This window comes from Lissotriton helveticus, chromosome 6, assembly GCF_964261635.1.
Source record: "Lissotriton helveticus chromosome 6, aLisHel1.1, whole genome shotgun sequence".
Classification (NCBI taxonomy): Eukaryota; Metazoa; Chordata; class Amphibia; order Caudata; family Salamandridae; genus Lissotriton; species Lissotriton helveticus.
The window spans coordinates 1838665188-1838692263 of record NC_136067.1 but is presented as its reverse complement, the minus strand read 5'-3'; the positions used below and the strand labels follow the sequence as shown (position 1 = coordinate 1838692263).

At 44.2% G+C, this 27076-nt stretch overlaps 1 protein-coding gene across 1 annotated transcript in view; it reads left to right on the top strand.

Annotated features, from left to right (window-relative positions):
* Positions 1–2664: 2664 nt before the first annotated feature.
* Positions 2665–27076, top strand: part of LOC144761921 (serine/threonine-protein kinase Nek2-like) — a 121820-nt gene continuing 97408 nt past the window's right edge. Inside the window, exons 1-2 of the mRNA XM_078647118.1 lie at positions 2665–2846; positions 25703–25920. Of these exons, the coding sequence (XP_078503244.1) occupies positions 2751–2846; positions 25703–25920 (314 nt within the window). The 5' untranslated portion in view covers positions 2665–2750. The remainder of the gene's footprint in view (positions 2847–25702; positions 25921–27076) is intronic.

Below are 27076 nucleotides of genomic sequence, written 5' to 3'. Positions count from 1 at the left end.
CACAACTGGCGTAGCCCCCGGACATCTCCTCATGGGTCGAGTAGTCACGGACTCAATACCTCACCATCCCCAGTGGAGGCCAGAGCCTCCTGACGACAGTCAAGTTGATGCCAGACGCTGCAAAGCCTATGCTCAAGTCAGTCGACGGAGGAGGGCCAAGGTGCCTCAATTCACCAGAGGGGACGTTGTACTACTAAAGAATCGCGTCACCAGTGGGAAATACCGACAGCCTTACGAAACAGATCCGTGGACAGTTGTCAATGTCAAGGGAACCAGGGTCCTTGCCACCAGAGGGAGAGAAACCGTTACCCGCAATGTGTCTCATTTCAAGAAGTACAAATCTGCAGGGGCCGCCGACTCTCCCACAAGGCGTGAGGAAAGCCCTTGCTCCCCGACCAGGGAAAACACTGAGTCCGAGGATTTGATGGACTTGGCCCATCCTATAGAGTGTCAGGGGTCCCCTGACCGAGCGCCAACTCAGCGAGATGTAGCGGAGGATGAAAAGCTGGACAGCAGCGGCTGTGATCATGAGCTCCGGCCTGGTGAGGCGTCGCAGAGCGCCGATGTCAGCGAGACCAGTGGTCGGGTGTGTCTCAACACCAACTGCGGCGGAACCCAGCGCCATAGTGTCGCCTTAAAGACTACTTCACGTAAGACTGTTCATATATACATGCCTGCTGGTATTTATGTGAAGTTGACATTGGCACAAATGGAACAAGCCAAAGAGATTTCTATTGATTTTTGTTTTTCATGTTTGTTGGGGAGGAATGTAGTGTTTACGCCTGTGATGTAACCGGCGTAACACATACCCGTTACTTGACCTGTGTTCAATAAATAAGGATCTACGCACGCACGTAAGCCAGTTGGCGACGGCGAGGTGACCATTGCAATAGTACTCCTGTGTCTGTCCTTTATTCCACGGCCTCCCCAATATTCCCCCAAAGCACAACCCCCATTTGCGACCCCCAGCCCCATTCTAGGGGCTGTGCATTACCGGACACAACAACACCTGCTGCTGAGCCTCACTCAGTGAGTCTTATTGCCGGGGGTAGCGCACCGTGCATTTCTGAAGGAGAGACAAGTGTTGCAGTGGCCAAGAGTCTGAGGAAACAGGCGGGCGGCTGCCCAGTAAATTAAATTGCCTTGGCAAGCCTCGCAAGTAAGTAAAAGTGGCTCTGTGAGACACTGAGCCAGGCGAGTGAGTGTAAATCCACAAATTCGTTTTTTAGTGGCAGCGCGAACAGCTGCCTGCATGTCGGTTTCTGGACTGGGGTCTCATTTCCTGTTTTACATGGTTCATGTAAAACAGTAAATTTGACTCCAGTCCAGAAATAATCCTATGATCTTCCACATTGTGTCTTTTCTAGACTGTTTTCCTGATAATGCTTTACAGCTACAAACAAGCATTTATGCATATGCATTTAAAAAGCTAACTCATTATTCCACTTTCACTGTTCTCAACTTGTCTGTAAACTACAAAACTATTACGATTTCTAACTGAATCAGAATCAAAAGAAATTGGCATGTTTTCAAGATTAAAAAGCAAGGTAAATGCAACCGACCCTACGACAAAACATATTTAGAATAATCATTGTTTTAACTATTTGTTTAAAAAAATGAGATATTTTAAGTCAAAATAAATACTTAAAAGCCTTTATTTCAAAATAATAGCTTTCAGGCCTGCTTTCCTTGCGTAATTTTCAATAGTTGTATTTTACTTTGGCTCCTTACGATTGCACTGTGTTTTCCCTGTAGAGATAGTTTTGCAGAAGTACAGGAAAGGCCAGGCTGTCTCTTCTGTAATAATAAATACACAGTACACAAACCCGCCTAATGAGGTGACTTTTGTGTCAGAGGGTGGCTTTGAGTGTCACACGGTAGGGGAGAGGGGATACACTGTTTGAGACAGCTCGTGTTAAGAGATCCTGTTTTTGTGTGGGGGCGGTTGGGGCAGGGGGATGTTATAGAAAAGTAGGCTCATTTGCAGGCAGTATGACCTCTCACATCCTGTTTGGTACAGTCGGGTCCCACAGTGCCCTTGCATTTATGGTGCTTTGCTGAAGTTTTAAAGTCTTCTTCGAGATTCTTGTTGCTAAATGGGTGTAATTTCTGGTATTTATAGGTTTCCCTCGTCATCATTGCTTGATTTTGCTCGCGAGAAAGTGCCACTCTTACTCATTGAAATGTAACTCTGATGCGTTAGAGTCACGTCTGATGCGTGATACTTGGCAGGCCTGCACTCATAATTACACTTAAATTGTGACAATATCACATGTAGCAATCTGAAACCTTGGCAGGTATGAACACTCAACTACAACAAATTCAGTCTACAACAATCTGTTCCCCCCACTCCAGTCTAGGACACTCCGGGCCACCTTCTAGCCATGCTGAACAGCAGCCACAGTTGAGCATAACATGGCAAAACACATTGCTTAAAAAGCCAATGGCAATAGCTCTCCTACAGCCGTGAACAATTGGATTTGCCAGGGCTTGTCTACTCCTCCGAGCACTCTTTGGTTCCTCATCCACTCTTGGCAGCAAGCGCACGCTCAAACCACGCTAGCACCGTTAACGTGCTCTCCACCAATGAACGTGCGCGGTGCTGCGCGGCCACTGGCCAATCAGGCGCGCTCATCTAAGGCGCCGCTGCTTGAAGGGCGCCTGTTGGGAAAGCCGGAAGTTTTCCATTAGCCTGCGCGCTGTGTGTGAGTAGGTGTCGGAGGTTACCGCAGGCCAGAAGCAGAGCAGCCATGGCATCCAAGCTTGACGATTACCAGGAGCTGTGCGTGCTGGGCAGGGGCGCGTACGGGATGTGCAAGAAAGTGCAGAGGAAGGCGGACAAGAAGGTGCGCCAGAGACTCTTAAGGCTGCAAAACGCACCTCTCAAAATCCTAGTAGAGTAACCAGCGACCCAGATTTGCATTTCTAACCATCTGTTCGGGCACGGCACGTGTCTGTATATTTAGCCAATGCACCATTCTTTGGGGTTCCACTCAACCTACACTTGTTGTGTCCAGTGCAATTAGCAGCCCTGGCTCAAAGCATTCGGTTAACACAGATGATACCCAGTTTACACTTTGCATTGTGTTTCCCGTAGCGCCTTTTAGTTGTGTGTTTTGTATGTTGCTGAGCGCTAGGGCCGGGCTGGCCCTCTGTGCCACTGGGCTTTTCTCCGGTGGCTGGAGCCCTTGGCGGTCGGTTTTGAAAGGCCAAAGCCTTTCCAGGTGCCTTTATCAGTTTCCCAGCTCTTCGAGATTAATAGCAGGAGACGAGTGCGGCCTTCAAGACAGTAACCAATGGAGACAGGGCGGTAGAGACGACATGATCAAAGGGGGAATATTGAGGTGCTGGAGGGAAGGAGAGACAGTGGGAGGAGACGAAGGGCGCTGGGTTAATTTTCGCACTTTTTCTAGGGGCCGCTTTTGTTTTTTCCCATTTCGGCCATGCTGAGCGCTGCTGATAAATTCCTTGTGTGCCGCCCTTACGGTCAATGCAAATGGCAGGCCTACTTCTAAGTTCGTGGTACTAACTGGCTTTTGATTTTAATCTTTCCATTATCTCAACAGCCTAGTCTCTAAAGAGCTTACAGACCCTCGTGGAAAAATTCGTTTTTCGAAGGAGGTTGAGTGCACTCTGAGGGTGCTGACCTGTAATGAATATCGGGCGATTGTAAGTGGGGAACTAACGTGAGTGGTGGAGGCAACAGCGCATCATGGATTTTTATGCAACTTCCATTCTCCGGTTCTTGACTCCACCTGTATATGAGCACCCGCGTCCATTAACATCAGTCTGTTTTCTTTTACTCAATTGCTCCTTACTTGGATTCTTCACCGCCTTCCCTCATATTAAAATTCCGGTTGCCGTCGATGCTCTAAATGGATACCATATGGAGCCATATCACGAAATGCCTGCAGGACTGCCTAATTTGAGCGAACATAGCGGCATACACTTGTTTGAAATCACAGTAACCTTTTTAGGACGGTGCAGTATAATTGACTTTTATTTATTTTTTTAACACCGTCGTACAAAAAATGTGTCCATTAAATATTTGTAATTTGTATTTTCTTCCTCCAAACCTGGCTCCCTTTGCTCTCATTTATCATAAATTTCCTGCTCTGTCTCCGTTTTCTCAGGTGCAAATGTCCCCTCCCTGCTCTTTGATGTATTTCCACAGTGATCTCCCTCATTGTGTCCTTTGTCTGCTTAATTTCAGTGTACGTACTCTCTCGCTAAGCCACTCCAGACGCTGCCTCCGTATCAATACGATGTGCTATTTCAGGGCCACCCATCTGCTCTTTATTTGAAGTTGTTCGCTTTTTTTATTTCATGTCACTCTTCTGCTTTCTCTTTTAGTTTCACATGCAAAGTAGTTCCTTCAGTGCCAGGGACTAGTATGGTAATATGTGTTATGTGAAACAAATACTTTTGCTTTCAGACAATGTTATTATTATTTTTTTTTATTGGGGACTGCCTGGCAGATTGCCCTCCCAAAAACAAATGTTCTGTGAAAATATTAATGGTTAACAAAATGGACACGAACAGTATAAAAAGGCAAGTAGCCACTGTCTTGTCTACTGGCTTTGCAATGCTTGTCTTCCATTTGTCAGTCGGCATTCTCTCATCTTCTGACATCTTTTCTTTTAAAACTTGTTCATGCCTATCCTTATTTTTAATGGAACTTACAATGTGGTCCTCGTGAAGTTTCAATTTTGTTAGATTTAATATAAACCATATCTATTTCTCCTTCGTGTACCCTCATTCCATCTCAGCTCTCGACGCCATCTGTCTTCTTTCTCAATATACCAATTGTACCTCACTTGACTCCGTCTCTACCTCTCATGGCCTTGCATCTCTAGCACTTTGTGGCTAAATCCGTATCATTCTCGATCCCCTCTTTACCACAGCTCCGTTGTACTTCACTACACTTTAAACCGGCTGATCTTCCTGTAGTTTTTCTGTCTACTTCACTTCTCACACAACCTCAGCACTCTTTACCTTACTCTAAAACACACCTATTTCTACCTATGTCTCCATATAATTCCTTCTGGCTACCTTTTGTATACCCATTTAATGTACTTCTCTCCCTCCCTCACGCATCTTTATCCATCTCTCTCCAACCCCCACTTCACACTATCTCCTGTTTCGTGCTATGTCCTAGTTCACTTACTCAGTTAACTCGTATGTGACTGTCATAATGAGAAGTACTAGCCAGGGGAAGAAAAATAAGGAAAAGTTATTACGTTTTAACCAATAGAATGAAAAATCTTCAGAGGACCTCTTGGATTTCCACTCTTAAACCATGTACGCAAAAGTTGAAGGAGGATCTAGTTGGAGAGCACATTCAGAGCAACTAAACTTAGATTTTTGTCACGTAAGGGCATGCATATGTCATACTGTAATATTGTGCACGAGTCCACTAAATATCTACCTCGTCACTCCTGTCATTTGCTTTCTACAGTGGTAGAAACAAGCCAGTTAGACAGTGCCTTCCACATGAGCTTGTTGCATGTGGAAAAAGCTAGAGATAAACTAATTACTTTATCAATACGTGTTACATCTTTCCTTTGATACAGGGCTGCTTGAAGTTGCCCCATTACGGAAGTTTTAATATATAACTCAATAATTTATTTTAGTGTCACAAGGGCCTAAATGAGCTGACAAGGGGTAATACATTCAAAGATACTCTAAACAGGGCCTCAAAATAATCCTGCCTGGGGCTCCACAAATCCTTAAGATGTCACGGAATCACTTGCTAGTCAACTCCACTAATTTATTGTTTGAGCATTAAGCTTTACGCAGAAAACATGCTAAAACTTAAAGAAATACTAAGACAGTTGTGAATTAAATAATACCAGCGGAAGCTTAGATCAGTTTCTAGATGCATGGCACAAAAGTAGACATTCCCTTATAAGAAGTTTGCCAAATCGATCACCTGGTTACCAGCAATGCACCTAATATGTAAAGCCAGTAGGCTTGTAGATAGTGCCGAAGTCATTCCTGCAGCACAGCACCACTGCGTGGCAATGGTTCTTTATGTACTATGCCTTAAACAAGAATAGTAGCAGCACCAAAGCTGATGGATGCTGTTTGTACAGAATAAAACTAAGCACTTGATTTGCATCTACCTGTCTTGCAGTCACTTCAAGAGCTGTCACTTGAATTCCTTTTTGGCATGCAAATGCATTCAAGCAGTGTCTCCAAACTAAACCTTTAGCACCATGTACTGGGTATCTCGTGTGAGATAACCATGCTTTGAAGGATAGTTTGGCTAACTTGCAAAGCCTTCCAACAGTGGGTGGACTATAACCCTTTAACATACTTTTTTTTGATAGTCTGACTAAGCTTTTTTGTTTTACAATCCTGGCCAGATTTATCAATGACTTTAGACCATCTCTCCCAAAACTAGCCTCTGGTTCTCTCTGCATTGCATAGCTACTTGAATTTACATTAGTGTGCCACCCTCAATGTGTCCAGAAATTACCCAGTGGCAACTTCAGCAAGTGGATTCATGTAAAGCTCAGCCCAAAACAGGACCAGGTGTAGTGAGTTTATTTCCAAGATAAATGTCATCCCTTCAAGCCAGATGTGCGTCAGAAGCCAAGTATTTCATTGGTGTCTATTAGCTGCCTTTTCCGACACTGCTCAAATTCCTTAAGGAGCCAATACATAGCAAGCACATTTTAAGTAGTACAGCATCATCTGCAAACTAGAGTAGAGATTTTGGTGATTCCCAGTCTTGGAGTATGTAAGTTCATCTCTCCAATGTACTTCCCGGTATTGTTTGTCAAGGCTGAACAGTAATGGCACCAGTATGCACTGCCAGCGAGCTTTTGTGGCTACAGGTTTTTTTGTGTACACTTGCCTAGGATCCTGTACCAATCTTTTGCAGAACACCTTATGCAGGAGCTCTATGGGTTCAACAGGTGTTCTGAAGTGGTAAGACCTTCAACGCAGAGGACAGTTGACGAGATGAATAAATGTCCAGAACAGGGAGATGTTTAATTGTTAGTATTTAGAGCAAAAGAGATGTAGTCTCATTACTTACTCTATCATGCTCTCCCCTTTTCTAAATCAATCTTGGATATTGCGGAGTGTTATCTAACCATTCTTGTATTTGATTTAGAATGACCTTGCTATAGGTTTCCCCAACACAATCCAGTAATGATATTGGTCGATAGTTTGCTGCATTAGAGTGGTTTCTGTTTTTAGATATTGGAACAGTAATTGCCATCTCGGAGTCAGGTACTGAAATGATCCTAATGACAGGATTGAACATTGCTGCTAGAAAGACTCTCAAGAGTGTAGGGGTTGCTTTAAGTAAATCTTGACCCATGCCTTAGTGCTTTTTGTATTTTAATTGCTGTAGTTATTGCCCAAGTGATCACGGGCAAAAATAAAAGGAGTTCTTTATCAGCATCTGATTTTTGTAACCAATTTTCTTCTAGATGTTGCTTGTCTTTAATTTCATAGTTGGCTCAAATGGGCTACCCATTACCCTGCCTCAGCGCCCAATAATGAGTTCAGACTCCCCTTATCCTCGGGTGATTTCAGACGTTTATTCTTGTCTTGGGCTGATTGTCTCTGTATTTACCATAGTCTGTGCTGCATCTGATATATTAGTGCTTTATACTAATTTCTTGAGCATGTATTAACAGATCCTCGTTAGATCAGAGGCTGTCCTCCGTGCATTGTTCTGTGCTGTACAGCTACCGGTTTTCTTCCAAAAGTACAAACTCAAGTAAATGTGCTCTTCATGCAGACTATTTGGTCGTCCTCAATAGGGTGCCTTTTGGATGGCAGAGGCAGACAGTTTTTCTATTGGAAAACCAGCGCATTAATTACGAAAGTACAGATCATTTTGATGGGTAATGAGGAAAAGTCGAGGAAATAGTTAGATTCCAACACATTTTCTGATTGCATGGTGTCCTAGAGTAGATCTATTGCAAAGTGCCTGAATATCATTAGCTGGGTGTTACTTTCCCCCCCTCAAGATCTAAGATGAAAGATTCTCTGGAAGGCACTGAAATAAAGGTAATGGCAGCGATAACATTAATTTCTACATTTGTTCATCTTTATGATGGATTGTCTGCTGCTCGCCATATCAAATCCTCTAATGGAAAGTTAACATCGGTGTTATTCCTACCAATTACTATTGAGTCCTATCGTTATGATACCTCTAGGGTATGATGGTAATGTCCCTGCATGATATTGGGGTGGTCTCCTTTGCCCAGAGTACCAAACTGTGTGTAACTGCTATCCTGACTTTTATTTGGTTCCTAGCTACTCGTTAATCTAATATGAACATAGTCATTGGCCTCTCCCCTACTTTGATGTGCTAGACTGTTCACTTTAAGGGGGAACACCAAACGGAACTTAATGCTGCGTGAGTAAGCCTGAGCACTGATGCCTGCATGATCCAAAATTGAGCAATACAAACTCTAGGAAGGATTAGGACCGCTTTCCCAGACAATGCAGTAGTATTGCCTGCAGTCCTATGAATGGAGAATGTAATTTAAACTCCATGAAATTTCATGCAGACTTTTGTTAGCAAGGGTCTGCTGATTAGTTCTTACTGAGCACTGTTTGGTTGCAGGATGGGACTGCAGTTGCTGTTGGATGCGTTTCTGGAGCAGGTTTTTTGTCTATCCTGGTTTCATTCTGATGACATCAGGTGCTGAAGCCTCACTTAGTTTTATGCTTGTGTTATTGATGCTGCAGTTTGGAGACTATCCTAGTACTACCTGCTATGAGAAACATCACTGTACACAGCAGTTCAAGTTTGAGACTATTAAGTTGTGCTTTAAAAGGGGGACCCAAAACACCTCACTTAGTTCCAGTTGTAAGGCCTTCAAAGTAGGGAGTGCTGCGTGTGAGCTGGGCTGATGTTTCTGAAAGCCAAGTTCCCAGAACTGAAGGGCATCTCCTGACTACTGCACTTGCTGCTGAAGTAGCAGATGGTGTACCTAAATGTCTAGAAATATGCCTACCCCTGCATGTCCAGAAGGAGAAACCCATAGAACCCCAGGTGCTATTGGACATTCAGAGGTGGGGAAAAAACATGGAAGTACTCTCTTGCTCAAGTTGGATTGACACTCTATTTTACAACTCTTTCGTTCATTTTAACTGGTTTGCGGCATCTTGCAGTTTATTTACCCACATTTTGTTGGCTAACTCTAGTGTGTCCTTCTGAATGTGGCACCTGCTCTCCGAATAGAGTTCCATTTATCAGTGGTGAATGTTTAAAGGATATGCAGAGACCTTGTCCGCTTTTAACATGGGATTGCTGCACATCTGCACATAATGCTTGCTGGTGGTGTGCCCAACGCAAGATAGTCTGCATGCAACCAGGCTACCAGCTCAAACGGTCTGCTGAACCTGCATCTGATATTCTTCAGGTACTGGATTGTATGACGGAATTGTACTGGGGAGTTATTTAATCAGAAAGAACTGTAAAGTATTCTGTTACGTAATCTATTCTCCAGATATCCTATTGGGGGTCCACATTGTTAGTCACCTAAAGCATTTGCTTTATAGAAGCAAGTGCCCTTTCCCACCCAAAGGTGGCATGCTTCATCTGGCCTGCTCCTCCGTTGGGCTGGTGCTGCAATGCCCGAACAGCCCCTCGAGGGTGCTCTTTGCCAGAGATCTTCTCAATTTGCCACGGTAGTACTGAAGATAAGTATATCCCATCATGTCTGTGAAATATTTGAAAATGATTTAAAAATGGACTGGAGATATTGCTAAAGGTTGTATTTTTATTTTCTTTATTTTAAATATGCATGCCAATATCGGTCATGGCTAAAAACATGAGGGAAGGGGAGTAATATAATGTTCCTGGCTTTTCCTAAATGGAAACGGTTTGGTCTATTGAGTCACTACCACTATTGGGTTGACTTCTCATGCCTTTCATTACAGCGCCAGCCAAACAAATAGCATGACTGATGAAGCATGCTTCATTTGGGTCGGTGAGTGCACTTGCTTCTTTCTACAAAGCAAGTCCTTTAGGTGACTACTAACAATCCAGACCCCCAGTAAGCTATCTGGAGAATGGATTACCGAACAGTGTACTTTAGTTATTTTCGAATCACATTAGCAGGCTGTATACTGGACAACCCAATCCTCCTGTGCCTTGCATGTTTGTGAGTTCTGTTGATCTCCTCTTTCACCCGAGATGAATATTGTGAGGCTTTTATGTTGTCTAAGCAAATTTCCTACTTTTTAAAAAAAAAAAAAAAATTTTTTATTCAATTGCTATAGTCTGTATGAATTTTCTTTACACACATGGTATAAGTGTTATGATACCCCCTTCTAAAAATTCTCCTTTGAGTGATGCAATTTCCTCTTTAATGTGAGCTCCCTTTCAAGGCTTCGATTAGATGGCCATAGTTTAATGAGCACAACCCTGATCATCCTTGAGGAAATCATTGCTGTGTTCGTGGGCAGAAGTGAATATCGTGAGGGGAAGGCAAGGGACAGCGGATCCTGACGCCGCCAATAGAACCGCGTCGCGGACTTCCCGGGACCCCAACTCCCAGCAGCCTGTGCGTGACGCCCACCATTCGCGTCACTGGAAGTACCCGGAGGTGCTCAAAAACAACTGGCGCCTCCCGTGGCGCGGGATGCACGCCAGCGCTGCCCGGGCCAAGGGCAGGCCCGTCCTAGCCTGAAGGAGCCTGGGCTGGGCCACCCCTCTGACACCTGCCACCTGGGGCTGCCATCACAAGGTACCGTAGTCTAAAGTATCTTTTGTCAACACAGACTCATTTGTAACTAACTGCCTTTGTGGATTGGAACCCCTATCAGCATAAACACACCATGACAAAGCATAAGGGAGCGGTGGGCACCTTGGACGCCTTTATTGTAAGGGCCGAGAGTCTACTCACCCACGAGATTGAACTCACTGAAAGACGCTTGTCTTTAGACCTTTTAACTGCTAAAAGGTGAACATCCTTGGATGCGTTAAATCAGGGTGATACCATCTACCATCGCCTTTCTTTAACACCTGATCTACAGACCTTGCCTGAGCATGCACTCCCCCATCGCCATTGTTGCTGATAACTGACACCCCCCCTCTATCGGGTCACCTATTGGCCACAGTATTACAACTCGGGCGCGAGCCTCTAAAACTCTGTCCTGAAATAAAGCACTAGAACCCGCAGCCAGACGGAAACGGGTTGCTCCCCCTAATTTCAAACCAAAGAATGCTCCCAAAATCCTAAGAAACACGGCTCTTCCTACACATGCAGTGAATACTTGTTCAACGGGCACTCAGACCTATGATGCTCTATTTACACCTAATAAAGATAATTTTGTGGACGCTTTGGAATCTAGTAAGAGAACTATGATGAGCTATACTAAGGCCCTTTTGAGAAGAATTTCAGCTCTTTACAAGACAGATTTCAACGACTGGAATGTTTGCTTAGCCGGGATCCTCCCACAGAGAGACTTAGTGGTCGCCCCTCCACTGTACCTACTAATCATGTTATGGAGGCCGACCGCTGTCATACCTGTTCTAAAATCCAGGACCTTATTGCCCCAAATTTTGCTGCCGCTAATGGTTCTAGCTCAGAGGCGTGCACTGAGCAGCCTCCACCTAGGCATCATAAGCTTCTGGAATCTGGTAGCCATCCCACTAACGTTACTGGGCACAAGGACTTCCCAGTCAATGTAAGACTGGTGACCCCTTATGAATTTCCCAGAACTGATGTTTTGAATCTTCCTCCTGCTTCTTGTCCTTATGTTTTGATCCTGGCAGGTGTTCCTTGTTTGAAAAGCAATGTGAAGGAGGGATGGGTAGATTTGCGGAATAAGTGTGTGGATTGGCTTAAGAAATATAAAGGTTTTAATCCATATACCCTACAAGATATTTTAATGGTGCTCAGAGTGGGGTGGGTCGGCCAATCTTTAAAAAATATCATGGGAGTTTGCATTGTCATTAATTTTCGTAGCCCTCATTTGGTTCGTAACATCTAGGGAGCATACATTTACTGCACATACCGTGATATGCACTCTCCCTTTGGGTTATTTTTACAAACCCCTGGCATGCCCATACCCCAATGCTTCTGTAGCCGTATCTTTAGCAAATCGCTTTTCTGCTTTGTCAGATCTGGATATTCACGACTGACAACTACACCCACAAAGTGATATTGCTCAACTATCAGGAAACACTAGACTCTCCTTCCCCATCCCAATTACCAGAAAATGCAAGTAACTTTCCTTCCCTATCCCCTCCCACCGTTTTTGCAGATCAATTTATAGTTAATAAGACAGCATCGCCTAATTTTAATGTTTTGTCCTGGAACATAGCAGGGCTAGAGTCAAGATTAGAAGATCCAGAGTGACTTAGATTAATAAACCAGCAGGATATTGTAATGTTTCAGGAGACTTGGGCCACTAAGGAGCTGTACCCTAATGGGTTCCACTGTTTTAATTCCCCAGCTGTCAAATCAAGCTTGGGACGCCCGTCTGGGGGACTCTCTATTTGGATGCCACTGGTGGGAATTTCGAGTACGTCCCTACAGATAACATTTCCAAGCCTTATTTTTTAAAATGAAGGTTTCGTTTTTCCTGATTTAATTTTTATTATAATTTTAACATGATACCAAATAGGAATTTTATTGCTTTATTTACATTTATTACTAGATTAGAAGCCAGGCAAGATGAGAAAGCTGATGGCATTTTGCTGGCGGGGACTTTAATGCTAGGCTTAACAATGCCCCCTCGCATACTAGGAGTAACAAGCAAGGCACCTCCTATCAAACTGGTTTTGAACTACGTTCTTTTCACTATCTGGAACTTGCCCTGGATATAGCTGCTAAATTCTTATTGAATGTTCAGCGTGTGCCAACTTTTAGAGGCAGGGGGTGTTCGTCAGTCTTAGACTATTTTTTTTATTTCACCTCGCCTTGCTGATCATCTAACTGATGGCATTGTTATCCCAATGAGCCAGGGGTACCACAATCCCATAAAGGTCACCATGAGATTGGAATCACGTCCGATCCCTGAAAGGGAATGCGGCGCCAGGTACCCATCTCCCTCAACTGACAACCTTGGACTCAGATGGCGGGGCATTAATATAAAGGAAGTGTTTGGAGTCCTTGTAAGAGACAACTTATGCCTCTTCAACTCATGTTTGTCAGACACAGCTCCCCACCCTAAGGCTGTCTCTGATTTTGTTAAGATTTGCTCAGCCTCAAAGTCTTTACTATCAGCACCACAAAGGGAAATTAAATCAGACCTGAGATGGTTTAACTCTGAGTGCTCAGCAGCAAATAGAGAATTACGTAGGGCATTGTCTTCTAAACCTATCTGTCCTACTGCTGAGAGAAGCAAGAAAAAGGTATAAGACCACAATTAACAAAAGGAAAAATGACATCCTTGAAGATCGCTGGGATGCATTAGCCAGAGCTGCCGACCTGAGAAAGTGACTACTTCTGGGCCGCTGTTAAGGTCCTACGAAGTTAGTCAATTCCTGTCCCCGATTAGTTGTACTATCACAGGTGAAGCATGGGTGGATCATTTCGCCACCATTTATGCTGCACCAACTTCCGGGTCAGTTCCAGTGTCCTTTTTTAAACCACCGAGGGTCTACGTAACTTTAACAGAGGTAGAAGATGGTATTACTCTTGGCGCAGGGAACAAGGCACCTGGACCTGACGGTCTACCTATTGATATTATCAAATCTAACCTGGAAATTTGGGCTCCCCTTCTTTTAAATGTTTTTGATAACCTCACGTCCGCTCCTCTTCCTCCTACCTGGTCATAAAGTACTATCGTTCCTATTTTCAAGAAGGGAGATCGCTCTCAACCGAACTGTTATAGACCTATCTATCTTATTGATAATACTCTAAACATTCTTGGCAGGATTTTATATAACCAAGATTTTAAGCTGGGCTGATGACGGCATTTTGGAACACTGTCAATTAGGTTTCCATAATAAAGTAGGAACCATAGAACAGTGTTCTCAATCTAAACCTTATCCTAGGCAAATATAATATTGCACGCAAATCAGCACTTTATCTTGCCTTTATGGACCTGTCCTCCGCTTTCGATCTTGTTAATAGATCGAAGCTCTGGACAGCCCTCTTAAATTATGGTTTGGACGAATCTCTTGTGTATTTTTTAGCATATTTGCACAAAGATCTTAATGCTTGTTTGAGGATCGGCCAGGGGGGGTGACGTGACTAATGCAAGTCCACAGCGGGGTCAGACAGGGATGCGTGCTGGCTCCTCTTTTTATTATTTATATTAACGGGTTGCAAAAACCCTAATTGAAATCACACATGATGTTCCCATAATAATGGGTAAACCCCTGCCTGTTTTATTATTCGCGGACGATGCGGTGATTATGGGCCGCATCCCGAATGCTTTACGTGCCCTGGTCAAGGGGTTCGCTGACTATATGGAGTCCCTTGATCTAAAAAACAATTTAAAAGAATCTTTTATCGTGTCCTGTGGCCCTAAGAAATGTCAGCTTGACTGCATTTCTGTGGGCACCGATAACCTGTGGTCTACCAATAGTTTCCCTTATCTAGGGTTGGTCTTTGCTGCGAACAACTCCTGGACTGAACACATCGTTTATTCCAGGGGCAGGTTCTCAAAGGCCATTAATTCTATCCTCCGCTTACCGCGCCCAAAAAACACAGGTTTTATAGTGGCAATTTTAAAGATTTTCAAAGCCCAATGTGTTCCGGTTGCCACATACGGAGCAGAGGTTTGGGACTTTGCTAAGAGCCTTACCATACAATATGAGAACGGGTTTCTCAGGAAGACACTTTGTGTCCCTATTTCCACTCCCCAATATATCTGTCATGAACTGGGCGTGAATTTTATTGAAGACTTTGTCCGCACACGCCCAGCTCTCTTCTGGCTTTCTATTTGGAAGAACCCTGCTGCACTACTCACAAAATATATTATGACCGATAGTCTGAATTGTTATAAGTGCATGGACATTCCTTGGCTTTCGGGAGTGTATAATAGTCTTAGTAGCATTAATCAAGGGAGTATTTTTAATAATCATACTGCTAATGTTTTCCCACCCAAAAATGACTTGCGACATTCTTTGTACACACTGTACGCCAGGGAAAGATCTTACAAGGAATCTCTGAAGAAAACTGTCTCCTCTTATTTGTCTTATGCTTTTTTGATCCCACCATTGCCCCGTTATCTGACATGCCGATGAGTCACTGGGAGCGTGGCTTATTCCGTCTCAGGGCTGGAACTATTAAATTTGCACTTTGTTTCCCCCTTGGCCATCATAATGAACTTGATTGTTTGCCTTGCCCGTGTGATGGCGTGAGTGGACAATCTGTCTTGCACTCTTAATTTTCTGTAAATTTGATATGAAATATATTAAATGGTTTTTAACTTAATGGTTTTAATGTAAACCTATTAGCTTGGAAAATGCTTATTTGATAACTCTGTATGAGGATAAAATCATTTTTCGCACTAGCACTTTTTTGCGTATAGCTGTTCGAGCCAGACAGACTATGCTTGAACCATAATTTTGGCTTCTGTATATGTATTATGGTGATTCGTCTATTATGGTGATTTTCATGTACTGTTTTTTTGTTTTTATGTATTTTACTTCTATGGATACTTGGATATCCGAATAAAGTGACTATTTTTTTTTTTTTTGTTCCTTCTGGAAACTTGGATTCATTCACTAGATAAAGGGATCCAGTTGGACAAGACTGCCCAACTCCTGGCTTCTTGGTTGATTTGATAGAGGATAAAGGTCATTATAAGCAGCTTGTTTAATGTTGCGGAAGTTTGCCATGCTTTGGTGAAAGAAGCAATTAGTAGACACAACACTTAATTTGCACCAAAAGTGATGCTTTTTAGTCTTCCAAAAGTGAAGGTGCCAAACACTTCAGAGTTTTTTCTATTTTGAGAAAGCCTCACCTCTTGTGCTGTAATGTAGTTGGGCCTTCACAGGATCTGTGATTATCTGGCTTGTTTTTTTCAGGACACTGTCCATAAGATTTGGCACCGTTTTGATTAATCTGGGCTTACCTCTGTTGGAACTATGGTTTTTGACTTTCAATGGGCACATGTTGCCCCCGGTTAATCGGATTTACAGCTGAAGGAATGGACCCCATAGCGGTCATTAAATCTGCCTCCCCTTGTGATTTGTTTCCTTCCTGGATAACTATGGCTAAAGATCTTTTGGGGATTCATCTGGTTGCTATCTGTAATATCTCTAAGCCAGAATCTCCTTCTTGCTGGAAGCATACGTTAATTGTGCCTCTTATAGAAACCCTCAGCAGTTTTCACTGTTTCTAAGAGTGGATTACTGCAAGCCTAGTTACACTGACTTCGGTTGCAGCAAGGATGCAGCTTTAAGTCTGACTCAACAGAGCTCTAAAGAATGAAAGCCCTCATATTTCAAAAGGAAGGTACAGCCCTGTTTGGGATGTGTGATCGGATATACTGCAGGTACCTATGGTCACTGCTTGTGTAGTAATGCATTTACTTGTTTAGTGAGCCTATCTCTATGGTTATGGAATGTTGATGTTCAAACTGCCAGGGACTGTTGGTCATTCCCTGGAAGTTGAGGAGACGAACGATCAAACACGTGGTTTCTCCACTTTCCCTGTTTGGAGAAATCACTGGTTGATTACATTCCTGGTGGAAGAAATACCAGACCTGATTTTTCCCTCTAGACCTTGCTTGGTGACTGATTTACCTTGGGGTGATGAGTGTTTAGCTGCTGTGGATGTTTGTAATGTTGGTTTTTTCAATGAAAAGGAATGGTTTGATGCTTTGGACTCTGATTGTTTACTTAAAGTTAAGGGCTATATTGTCCATGGTTGGCCTAAGGAAAAAGATCTTGATAGTGAGCTCTAGCTATTTTCCAAAATTGCTGATTAACTTTCACTTAAGGGTGGTGAAATGATTTTTAAGTGGTGACACGTTTGTGTCTCCTGTTTGTTTGAGGGATAGCATTGTTCATGCCGGCCATGAGGGTCAAACGTAGAATTTGTGCAGTTTATTGGTGGCCTTCAATGGATCGTCAATTCGATGATGCAGTCAGAGGTTGTGTTATTTGTTGCTCAAGTGATAAAGTGGTCAAAACTTTCACCCCTCCAAAAGAAATTGTGGAGCTCCCTTCTGGACCTTGGATGAAGTTGGCTGTTTTTGCTAGACCTTTCAATGCTCGACCCGACGGATATAAATTTGCTTTGGTGGTTGCGGACTACTATAGCAAGTGGTGGGAGGTACATTTATGATCAATCCCAAAACACAAGAAGTTATCAGATTTTTTTTTTTTGCCAGTGAGGGATTTCCTAAAGAATTGGTGTCGGATAATGGGGTACAATTTGTTTCAAAGGAAATGTCTGATTTTTCTTTGCCAGTCTGGCATTGCTCATCACCGTGTCTCTCTATCATTCTCAGGCCAATGGGTTTATTGAGCGCATGAATCACGTTTTGGTTTAATATGTGTAATGGGCTGTTTCCAACAGGGTGGAGGTTAGAGAAGCTGTGCAGAGCATGTTGTGGGCTCATTGCACTACCCCTTGTGTTTCTGTTGGTAAGAGTCCTTTTGAATTGTTGTGAGGGAGAGTGGCCACTTTTGGTATGTGTCCGGCATGGATGGAGCGATGGGGTTTGTGTTCTAAGGTTACCACCACTTTGTCAGGTGTGGCTGATGGTGGGGAACTTGGCAAGCGCCCTGTTGAAGTTCCCTACAAGAGTAATACGGATAAGAAGGAATAGTGCTCTAAGGTTCAAGTGGGTGAAAATCAAACTTCCTCAGTGTTCCTAAGGGTTTGGCCCTCCTGTTCGAGTGGGTGCTACTTCTCACCATGCAGTAAGAGTTAATGGAAAGAGTTGGTGGAATCTCTCAAGGATTTACAGGATTCCAAATCCAAATGGGACTGGAAATCTGTCTAGAACACTCATCAAACAAGTCTGATCGAGGCGCTTCCAATTCTAGTGCCCCGAGTAGTCCTGCTAATGTTTCTTTTTTTTGGCGGGGAAGTAAGTTGCAAAGCATGAATCTGTGAATATTGTCTTTGTTCCTTTTTTAAACTAATGTTGTGCATGTTTTGTTATCCTGTGCTATCAATTGGTATTTGCAATGTCATTGTTCTCGCTGCTTTTCCTTCTTGCATTCTTCTCCTTATCCTTGTTTTTTTCTCACATATATCCTTCCAGAGTTAAGTTTTCAGTTTCTCCCCTTTGTGTTGTAATGAAGGGAGATGTTGTAGTAAGGCTCACTAAACAAGCAAATGCATAACTCTGATTATGGAATGTTGATGTTCAAACTGCCAGGGACGGTTTGTCATTCCCTGGAAGCTGTGGAGATACTGTCAATATACACATGCTTTTTCTCCTTAGTATCTGGGCTAGAAGTGTCCTTGGCATGGGGTCTCAGGTTGAACAGAGCACAGGCTTCACATGTCTCGGGAAGAGACTTGGGCCATTCCAGACTTGTTCAGTCCAGTGAAAGTTAGATCAGGGCAGACTGAGCTGGCAGATTCCATGGTGTTAGACTTGCTCTGGAGGAAAAAGGAGGATTAGACCTCCTGAAATGGTGTTTGAGTCACTACCAGAGCTGCATGGGCAGCTGGAGAATCTACACAGAAGAATTTCCACCAGGTACAAGTTGAGTTTCCTGCACTTGTTTGGGTGGGGTTTCAATGTCGGTGAGTGATTGGAAGACACTGTCTGCTTGCAAGAGGAATGCTTGATAGTCCACCTGTGAATACTGGACCAGAGCCTCCTAGAAGCTAATGGTACCCTTAGTTCTCTGCAATGTACTTCGTTTGTCACTGGCCAACATGTACTTAACAGGATACTGGGCATCAGATAAGTTGGACTTTGTTCTACTAGCCAAGAATATGCAGAGAATTTAGTGGTTAGAGCCTCTGCCGGTTAGAAGTGTTCATTTGATTGGGTGGGAATGACAAATACCCTAGCTATGGTAACGGAAAGTTTCAATTCTATTAAGGACTCGGAGGCAAAGATTATGCCTTCTCTGTTCACTTTTATTAACGGCAGCCAACTTTAACAACAAAACTAAATTTCCCATGAAACCTTGGCACATATTTTAGTAAAGCGTGTCCAATCAGGAACAGTCCTGAGCCCTCCAATCGGGGACACTCCAGCATAGCCTGGCCTCACTGGCCCTTCATCCTCTTTTGTTGCGCGAAGCCAGTTGTTGGAACCCTTTCATGAGTCCTGCTTATTCATCAGAACCTACGAAGACAAAGGTACATTGTCACCTAACGAATAGAAACTCGTCCAGCTTGCCAATGAATAGCGGTTTGACAAATATTCCACAAAAGAAATGACAACCCTCATTTTTCTCTAGTCAAATAGAACTGTATTTACTCCAATACGGGGTGAGTACCTCCATTGAAAACCCTAGGGAGGGATAATCCTCTCTGAGTCCTTAATAAAATTGAAACTTTCCGTTACGAGAGCTAGAAGACTTCTCCTTCTGTCAGGACTTTAGGCAAGGACTATGCTAGTTCAAAGCTTGTTTACCACGAGGTGAGCCATGTCCAGCACTAGCTTGAAGTAGAACCTTTTTAAAGGTAGTCCGAAGACCAATCCACTGCATTGAGGAGGTCTCCTTCAAACAGGCACCCAAGCCAAATTCCTTTGAGGTCATTGCCCCTCGAGCTGAGTGAGCTCAAAGTCCTTAAGGCTTATACCAGTCTCTTGCATAACCCACCTAACCCATCTGGCAATGGTGGGCAAAGACACTGCCTTAAACGGTTCATGTAAGGCAATAAAGAGTTGCCGTTCACCAGGGGGGCGAAACTCCTCAGTCGTCTCATAAGCTTTCAAACAGTGGACTACACACAATTAAGTGGTACATGGGAATTCCATATGCAAGATTGTCCTTGTGTGACAGGTAGTCTTTTTCAGAGTGAACATCACTCCATTCAGTGTAAGAATTCTGGCCGTGATAGCCAAAGCTCGCATGTCAGATGCACGGCCAGAGGATATAAGGCATAGCAACTTGGCCGACCGCTCCTTCTGTGACAGAAAATGGTTAGGTTGCCAAGATAAAAACAAGTTGAGGACACAGTTGGCATCGCAGAGAGCCGAATAGCGGGGTTCCGCAGGCAGTGACAGTCTGATTCACTGGAGCTACCTGCAAACAAGGGGATGCTCTCCAACTGCCACATTAAGCGGCATATGACCCGCTGAGATGGCTGAGCGAAAGGTGTTTATTGATCTGTATGCTAGAGCCTAGGTGGGCCAGATAATTCAGGATGTGGACCACATCGCCTTCCAAGGGATTCAGACTCTATCGTACACACTAGCTGGACCATCTGCCCCAAGCAGACCTGTAACGTTTGACCGCACTGTCCCCCCCCAAGCCCTGGACTTGAGCTCTTCAGACTTTTCCGAAAGGCCCGGGACCTCCTGTTTTCTGTAATCTGCCACACCAAGAACCACAGAGTACCCCTGAGGGAGTTGGTGGTCAAGCCTTGAGGCAAAAAGTCTATCAAAGGGACCCCAAAGGTTGTTCAAGCTCCGAAAAATGTCTGGGTCCAGTTTCCAGAGGCTGGAATCGCTGAAATTGCGGGATTGAAAATCCGCCACATGGTTCTCCTGTCCAGGGAGGTACTCCGCTGTGACACACCTGACGATCCTGGCAGTATTTTCAAAAACTGGCAGCCAGGTCGGAGAGGGCTCTGGACCTTGGGTCCCCCAAATACTTGATATAGCGAACTGCGGATATGTTGTCCATTTTTAGGAGGATAGACGACTGGATGGAATCTCTCATCCAACAGCGGACAGGGAAGGAGCCCCCTAGGAGTTCCAAGCAGTTGCTATGTAGTCTCCGTTCTTCTGGAGACCACACTCTTCCTGTAGAAAATTCACTGCACCTGGCTCCCGAGCCTACTGTGCTGCCGTCTGACTCATCACTAGATCTGGTGTGGACCCCTTTAATCGCCTGACGATTCCAGGCTTCCATGTGCTGTAACCACCATTGAATTTCCTCCCGTGCCTCCTCTGAAAGAACCACCTTGGAGTATGGGCACACTTTGCGCAAATACACCACCTTAAGGCATTGCAGGGCCCGGGAAGATGGCCTAGATGGAGGCTGAAAGAAGGCCCACAATCCGGGTTAAATCCCTGAGCGATACCTGCTGCTTTGATAAGGAAGGTCTTAGTTTGTGTTGAACCTTTGAGACCTTCCTGGGCAGTAGACTGAGGGTGAAGGAAGTGGAGTGTACTCCAAAGCCAAGAAACTTAAGTGACTGGGAGGAAGTGAGAACCGATTTCGTCTCGTTTACCACAAAGCCCAGGTTTTGGAGAAGATAAACCGTCATCTGAAGGTGACGCAGAAGCTGAAGAGGGCGCACTCCTTTAAGGAGCAGATTGTCCAACTAAACTAACATCCTCACCCCAAGCTCTCAAATAACCAACCACTGGCTTGAGGACCTTGGTGAAGCACCAAGGGGCCGATGACAGACTGAAAGGGAGGGCTGCAAACTCGTACGTCTGCTGCCACCAGAGGGACCTCTGGCAGGGAGGGAAGACTGGAATCACTAGGTAGGCATCTTTTAGGTCCAGATGCACCATCCTGTCTGATGTACGCAAGACATCCCTGAGGAGATTAATTCCGCCCATCTTGAAGTGGTGATAGACCAGCCACTGGTTTAATTTGCTAAGGATGATCAAGGGGCGTTTGCCCCCATCGATTTTGTCCACCAAAAATATGTTGCTGACAAATCCTTTGGGATGTTGAGTGAAGGGAACAATAGCTCCTTTGGCTAGGATGAGACCTCCGCGTCCACGAAGGAGGATTCTGGTTAGGAAAACTGGATGGGACGGGGTCTGCCCAATTGGACCGGATCTCCCAGGGAATCTGTGAACCTCTAACAGTTTGCAACACCCATGCGTCCCCCATGATGGGAGTCCAAGCCTGGAAAAAATGCTCCCGCCTCCCCTCCTAACTTTAACTGGGAAGAAGGGAGAGCACTCACTGGTATTGGCTGAGGCCTCTATCTTCTGCCCTTGCCTTATCTGCCTCTTGCAGGTTAGTAGTTGCCAAAACGGGAATGGTCTTGATATTGACCCTGCCTGGAGCCTAGCCCTCGAGGGTTGATTAGAGGAACAGCTGGTCGAGCGGCCCCGCAGAAAATCCGGGGAATCACCTTCTTGATGAACGACTGTGCCTTGTCGGGAGGTAAGTGTTGAGGAATTTACAAAGCTCCTTGACAAAATCCTCAAGTGGCCTCCTTGTGCCACTGCCCCCAAGTCAGCGAGGTCCTCAAGCTTGGGGTCTAACTTAATAAGAAGTGAGCAGCGGTGCTCAGTCAGTGGAAAGGGCACAGTTTGCATTGCCCAAAAACACGATGGCCCTTTGTGCCCATCCTGAAAGTGACTCTGGGGAAATCGGAGAACCTGACGTCTTTGCCTCCTCGGCCATGTCCAAGATCTTTGTGGGGCCCTAAAATGTCCAAGAGCTTGTCCTGGCACTCGTGCCAGGACCTGTTTTTTTTTTTTTTTGGGGGGGGGGTCTCATGAACTTTTCCAGGAAAGTGGCCATACAGTTGTCCATTTCTGGCGCTAGGGCGACTACCCTCCAGAAAAGGTCACTGGCATTCTGCCTGGAGGTAGTTACAGGCCTCTTTCGCCAAAGGCTTCCGTATTCTCATAGCTGGCACCCTTATCTGCCGGAGCCCAATCCAATGAGTGTGGTTGGATCTCGTTGGGATTGATCATGTCTGAGTTGTCCTGGGAGGGGCGAGAAGGGAGCCAAGGTCTGGAGGGGCTGGCCTCTGCGTCTGTGTCCCCTGCGTTCAGTGGGCAGAGCATCTTGTGGGGTTGACAAACGTTCCCCTGCAGGTGGCCGAAGTGGTGGGGTAGCCAGAAAGGCATGTTTGAGCCTGTCAAAGGCACGAAGATCCACCCCTGTATTGTGAGCGTGCTTAGCAGGGGGGGAGAGCAGGATCTGAAGTTGGGAAAACCCCTGGGGTGCAGGAACCATGGGGAGAGCAGACCGTCCTGCTAGGGTTTGGTCTATCTTCCGGCAATAGTCTCTCCTCTAAGGGAGTAATGGATTCGCCCACTGCTCTGTAAATCGAATCCTCTACTGCTTCATAGAACTCCTCCCAAGGGTGCTCTGCTTTCTTTTTTCTTCTCCACTTCCTCCCTCGGCGTCCTCCTCGTAGTCCCTATCCATACTCATTGGACTATGAGTAGATGAGTGTAGGTAATGGGGTCTGGGTGACATACAGCGTACTCTGTCCTTAAAAGGGTTTTCCTTGTGGGGCTGGGTCTCAGCCAAGTGTAACATGCGAGGATCTAGCAAACTTAGAGGGACCAGGCACTGGCACAATAATGCCTGGTGCACAAAAAATATATATCTTTCTTCAGCTGACCTGTGTATGTTCCCAAAGTGGCGTCAAGCACCATAAATACAGACCCAAGTGGTGTTGTAGATGGCAATGTGGGTGTTTTAGAAAGCAATACTGACTCTGCTGCCTGTTTTCTGCCCAGGCTCATTGTTTGTTCACAGAGCTTTAATAATAAACTACAAGAGACTTGTTCCGCTGAGGTCATTAAAACCTCCTTCACCCTCGGAGTCGCCTGCTGAGAACTAACATTCAGTCACAGCGTGTGCATGATCAGAGAATACGACTCGCTGAGGCTTGCTAAACACAGCGTCCCACTTCTGAAGCTAAAACCAAATCATAAATCGAGCAAAATACAGGGCATTAAACACATTTAAAAGTCAAGCAATTGACCGTGAATTACAAAGCAATCTGGTAAAGCGTAGAAACGCACAGCTAATTACTGAAGCAATTTTTACAGGCAATCCATTAAAGTGAAAAGGCAAATTCCCAGAGTAGGAAAGGCGCTTATCTCTGCCGTGCAGCAGCGAAGAAAGAGGATGAAGGGCCAGTGAGGACAGACTACGTTGGAGCTGGAGTGTCCCTGATTTAAGGGCTCAGGACTGTTCCTGATTGGCCACTTTTCTTTACTAAATGTTTTCCCAAGGTTTCATGGGAAATGTAGTTTTGTTAAAGTTGGCTGCTGTTAATAAAAGTGGAGAGGAGGCATAATCGTCGCTTCCTGTCCTGACATAGAATTGACATTGGTCCGTTTTTAACCCTCAGGCTCCCCCCAAGAACTTCAGGTAACAAGTATATCCTGGTTGTGGTGGATCGGTATCCAAAGATGGTTCCTTTGAAGAGGACCACTGCAAAGATAGCCTAGGGCACACCTCTATATTGACCCAGAGCGTGGAAAGGAGTGCACTTGGTCCACTTTGCAGAGCTGTAGATAAGGGGGTCACCAGTTGCAAACTCTCAGCAAATGCAGATGGGGCCAAGATGGCCCTGTCTGCCTGTGGCTCCCTGATTGGAGTCTGAAAGGAGAACTGTTTGAAGTAGGAGTGATCCTAGCTATGTTTTGTGTACTGGAAGCTCTGGAACTGGAATTGGGTTCAGTATCAATGACAGTTGTACCATGTGGGGAAGAGGGGGTACCTGGGGTGTAAACCTCTAATAAAGAGTTCACGCTTAAAGAACAGTTTCCATGAACTGAGAATGTGCTAATCCTTGCAATTAAAAAATGAGATTCTTTTTGGTAAGTTTGTTGCAGAATTGAAGCAGAGCTCCAGTTATCGTCCGACCCTTGTTTCGATAAACCATTGGCTGAGTGCGATTATGCATTCAGTGGCATGAAGTACTTGTCGAGCATGTTGTTGGAGTATCAGGATTATAAACTAGAACTAAATTACTATTTTGGATACATGCTGGAAGGCAGGGGTCTTGAGTACACAATTTTCTTTATTTTTTTATTCATGCTCTGCTAATTAGCCTTGAGTACACACTAGTCTGTAGCCAATTGCACCTTAGGGAATTTCATTGTAACATCTTGGACACTTAGTAGCGGTCACAGCAGATGGGGATCCCCTCAGCAATGCATCCTCCAAACTGTTAACTGCTAGGCTTCAACAAGCTTCCATTTCATGCACCTTCAGATTACTCCAGCATACTCAACATTCTACGTAATGCCTACTTGGCCCTTGCAAACACATTATCACTCTACTTTACCTAACCAGCTCTTATTGAAAGACTTTCCCTCTGTCCAGCATTCTAGTGCAATGAGGCGGTTTCAAAATAAATGGCAACATTTGTTTGTTGCCAAATGTTTGTCATGGGTCTAAAAAATTCCTTGCTAGATATTGCTGTTTTTGTTTAAATATTACATGCATGGTGAAAAACGCTGCTGTGCATTTGTGAGACAGATGACTGAACCCTGAATTAAGTCTCTAGTGCATAACCTAATTTGAAGACTCCAATAATTTAACAGGTTGCAGCTAACTTTAAAAAAAAACGACCTGAGATTTAAAACTGTATTGGCAATTTGTGTTTGTTAGTTCAAACTATCCTATGAATAGATCGTTACCTCACAGTGCTTAACGGGTTGCATTAATGTAACAAGACTCAAATTCTGTGTTTTTGTGTTGAAATTTTAAATTTGCTGTGATCTTATTTTCCTAAAAACAAAGATTTTGAGTCTTGTTACATTTTTTTAAATATAAATATGCAGTTTGAGGCAGAGCATTGTAAAGTATTTGGTATTGCGTTCAATGTATGTGATCGAGTTGCACTGGATGCTGATTAACTTTGCTAGCTGTAGAAGCACACTGGTTTATTTCTGTTCACCCCGTTTATTTCTCTTGCAACTCAAATGGACCTATATGCTTTCTCCATAGATCTTTGCTTGGAAAGAGGTGGAATATGGGCACTTCCCAGAATATAATAAACAGCAGCTAAATACTGAAGTTAATTTACTTCGTGAACTGAAGCATCCAAACATTGTTCGCTTTTATGACCGCATCTATGACTCACCAAACTCCAAACTGTACTTGGTGATGGAGTACTGTGAAGGAGGAGACCTTGCTCGTTTAATTGAGAAGCATTCAAAACCAAGGTAAGCCTGTAGAATGGTTTTGCCAATGTTAGTTTAGAGTGCCTGTTGCAAATATGCAGATGAGTAATCCTGAATTGTCTTGACTCATTTGCTGTCTGTGCATACTTAACAGTGAACTCTTTCCCTGATCTATACCCCAGTCCTCTGGTCTAATCTTCCCAAACCCAGCAGTGTACCACCCACCTGAACAACTCCACATCTCTCTCCGACCTGGCCCCACACTGTCCAAACATAGAGGCTATAAAATCCCAAAGAAATGGACAAGTAGAGTCAATAGTTGCATTACCACTGCTGTGGAGTGAACCACACACCTTCACTTTCACTCTCATTTTGGAAAGACTAACCTTATAACTAGCTGTTTGCCTTCTATCAGCTTGCCTCTGCCTGAATCAACCACTGTCACAAATAAACTAAATTATTATATAGGCCCACTTAATTCTCCTGCTTGCTTTGACTCGGACCAGGCACGTATTGTGCTTCCATCTGCGCCAGACAGTGCATAACATTTCACTCTAAAGCTTAAACATGCTTTATATAATGTTGTAGTACTTTGCTTAAGTGTGGTAGCTAACCAAGACCTAATTGGTGACACATTCAGGCACTCAACGATCATGTGCATTTTATATTACTAGTATTCCACACGCAAACTCTGCCCTCGTCTGCTTGCTCTTGAACGTTCTTCTTGTATGCTGGCTCCCAGTGATTGTGTTAAATCTTTCGAAAGGAAACTTGACAAACCCATGATGCCAGCAGATAAGTATATTCCTTATCAGCTCAGTGTCTCTGTAGCAACTGCCAACCAGTACCCACCCCAGGTTAAAGGCAGGGAACACAGAAATCTAGCCTTCTCTACAGTCCATCCCTACACGCACCCCTTCCTTATCAAAATAAAAATGATCGTGTAAAGATTAAAACATTAAAATTATCATGAACAAAAATACACACTTTAACTGATGGCTTATAAAACGTTTATATATTAACAAACACAAAATGTAAGTCATTAACATCTACAGCATTAACTATGTATTTTGGTGAGTACATTGTGTAATCCTCCTGAGAATAACTCGTGACGTTAACTTTTAGTAACGCTCATTCCTCTACCTGCTAGTCGATGAGGCGTGATTCATACCAAAGTCGGGTTGGTCCTATACTTTCA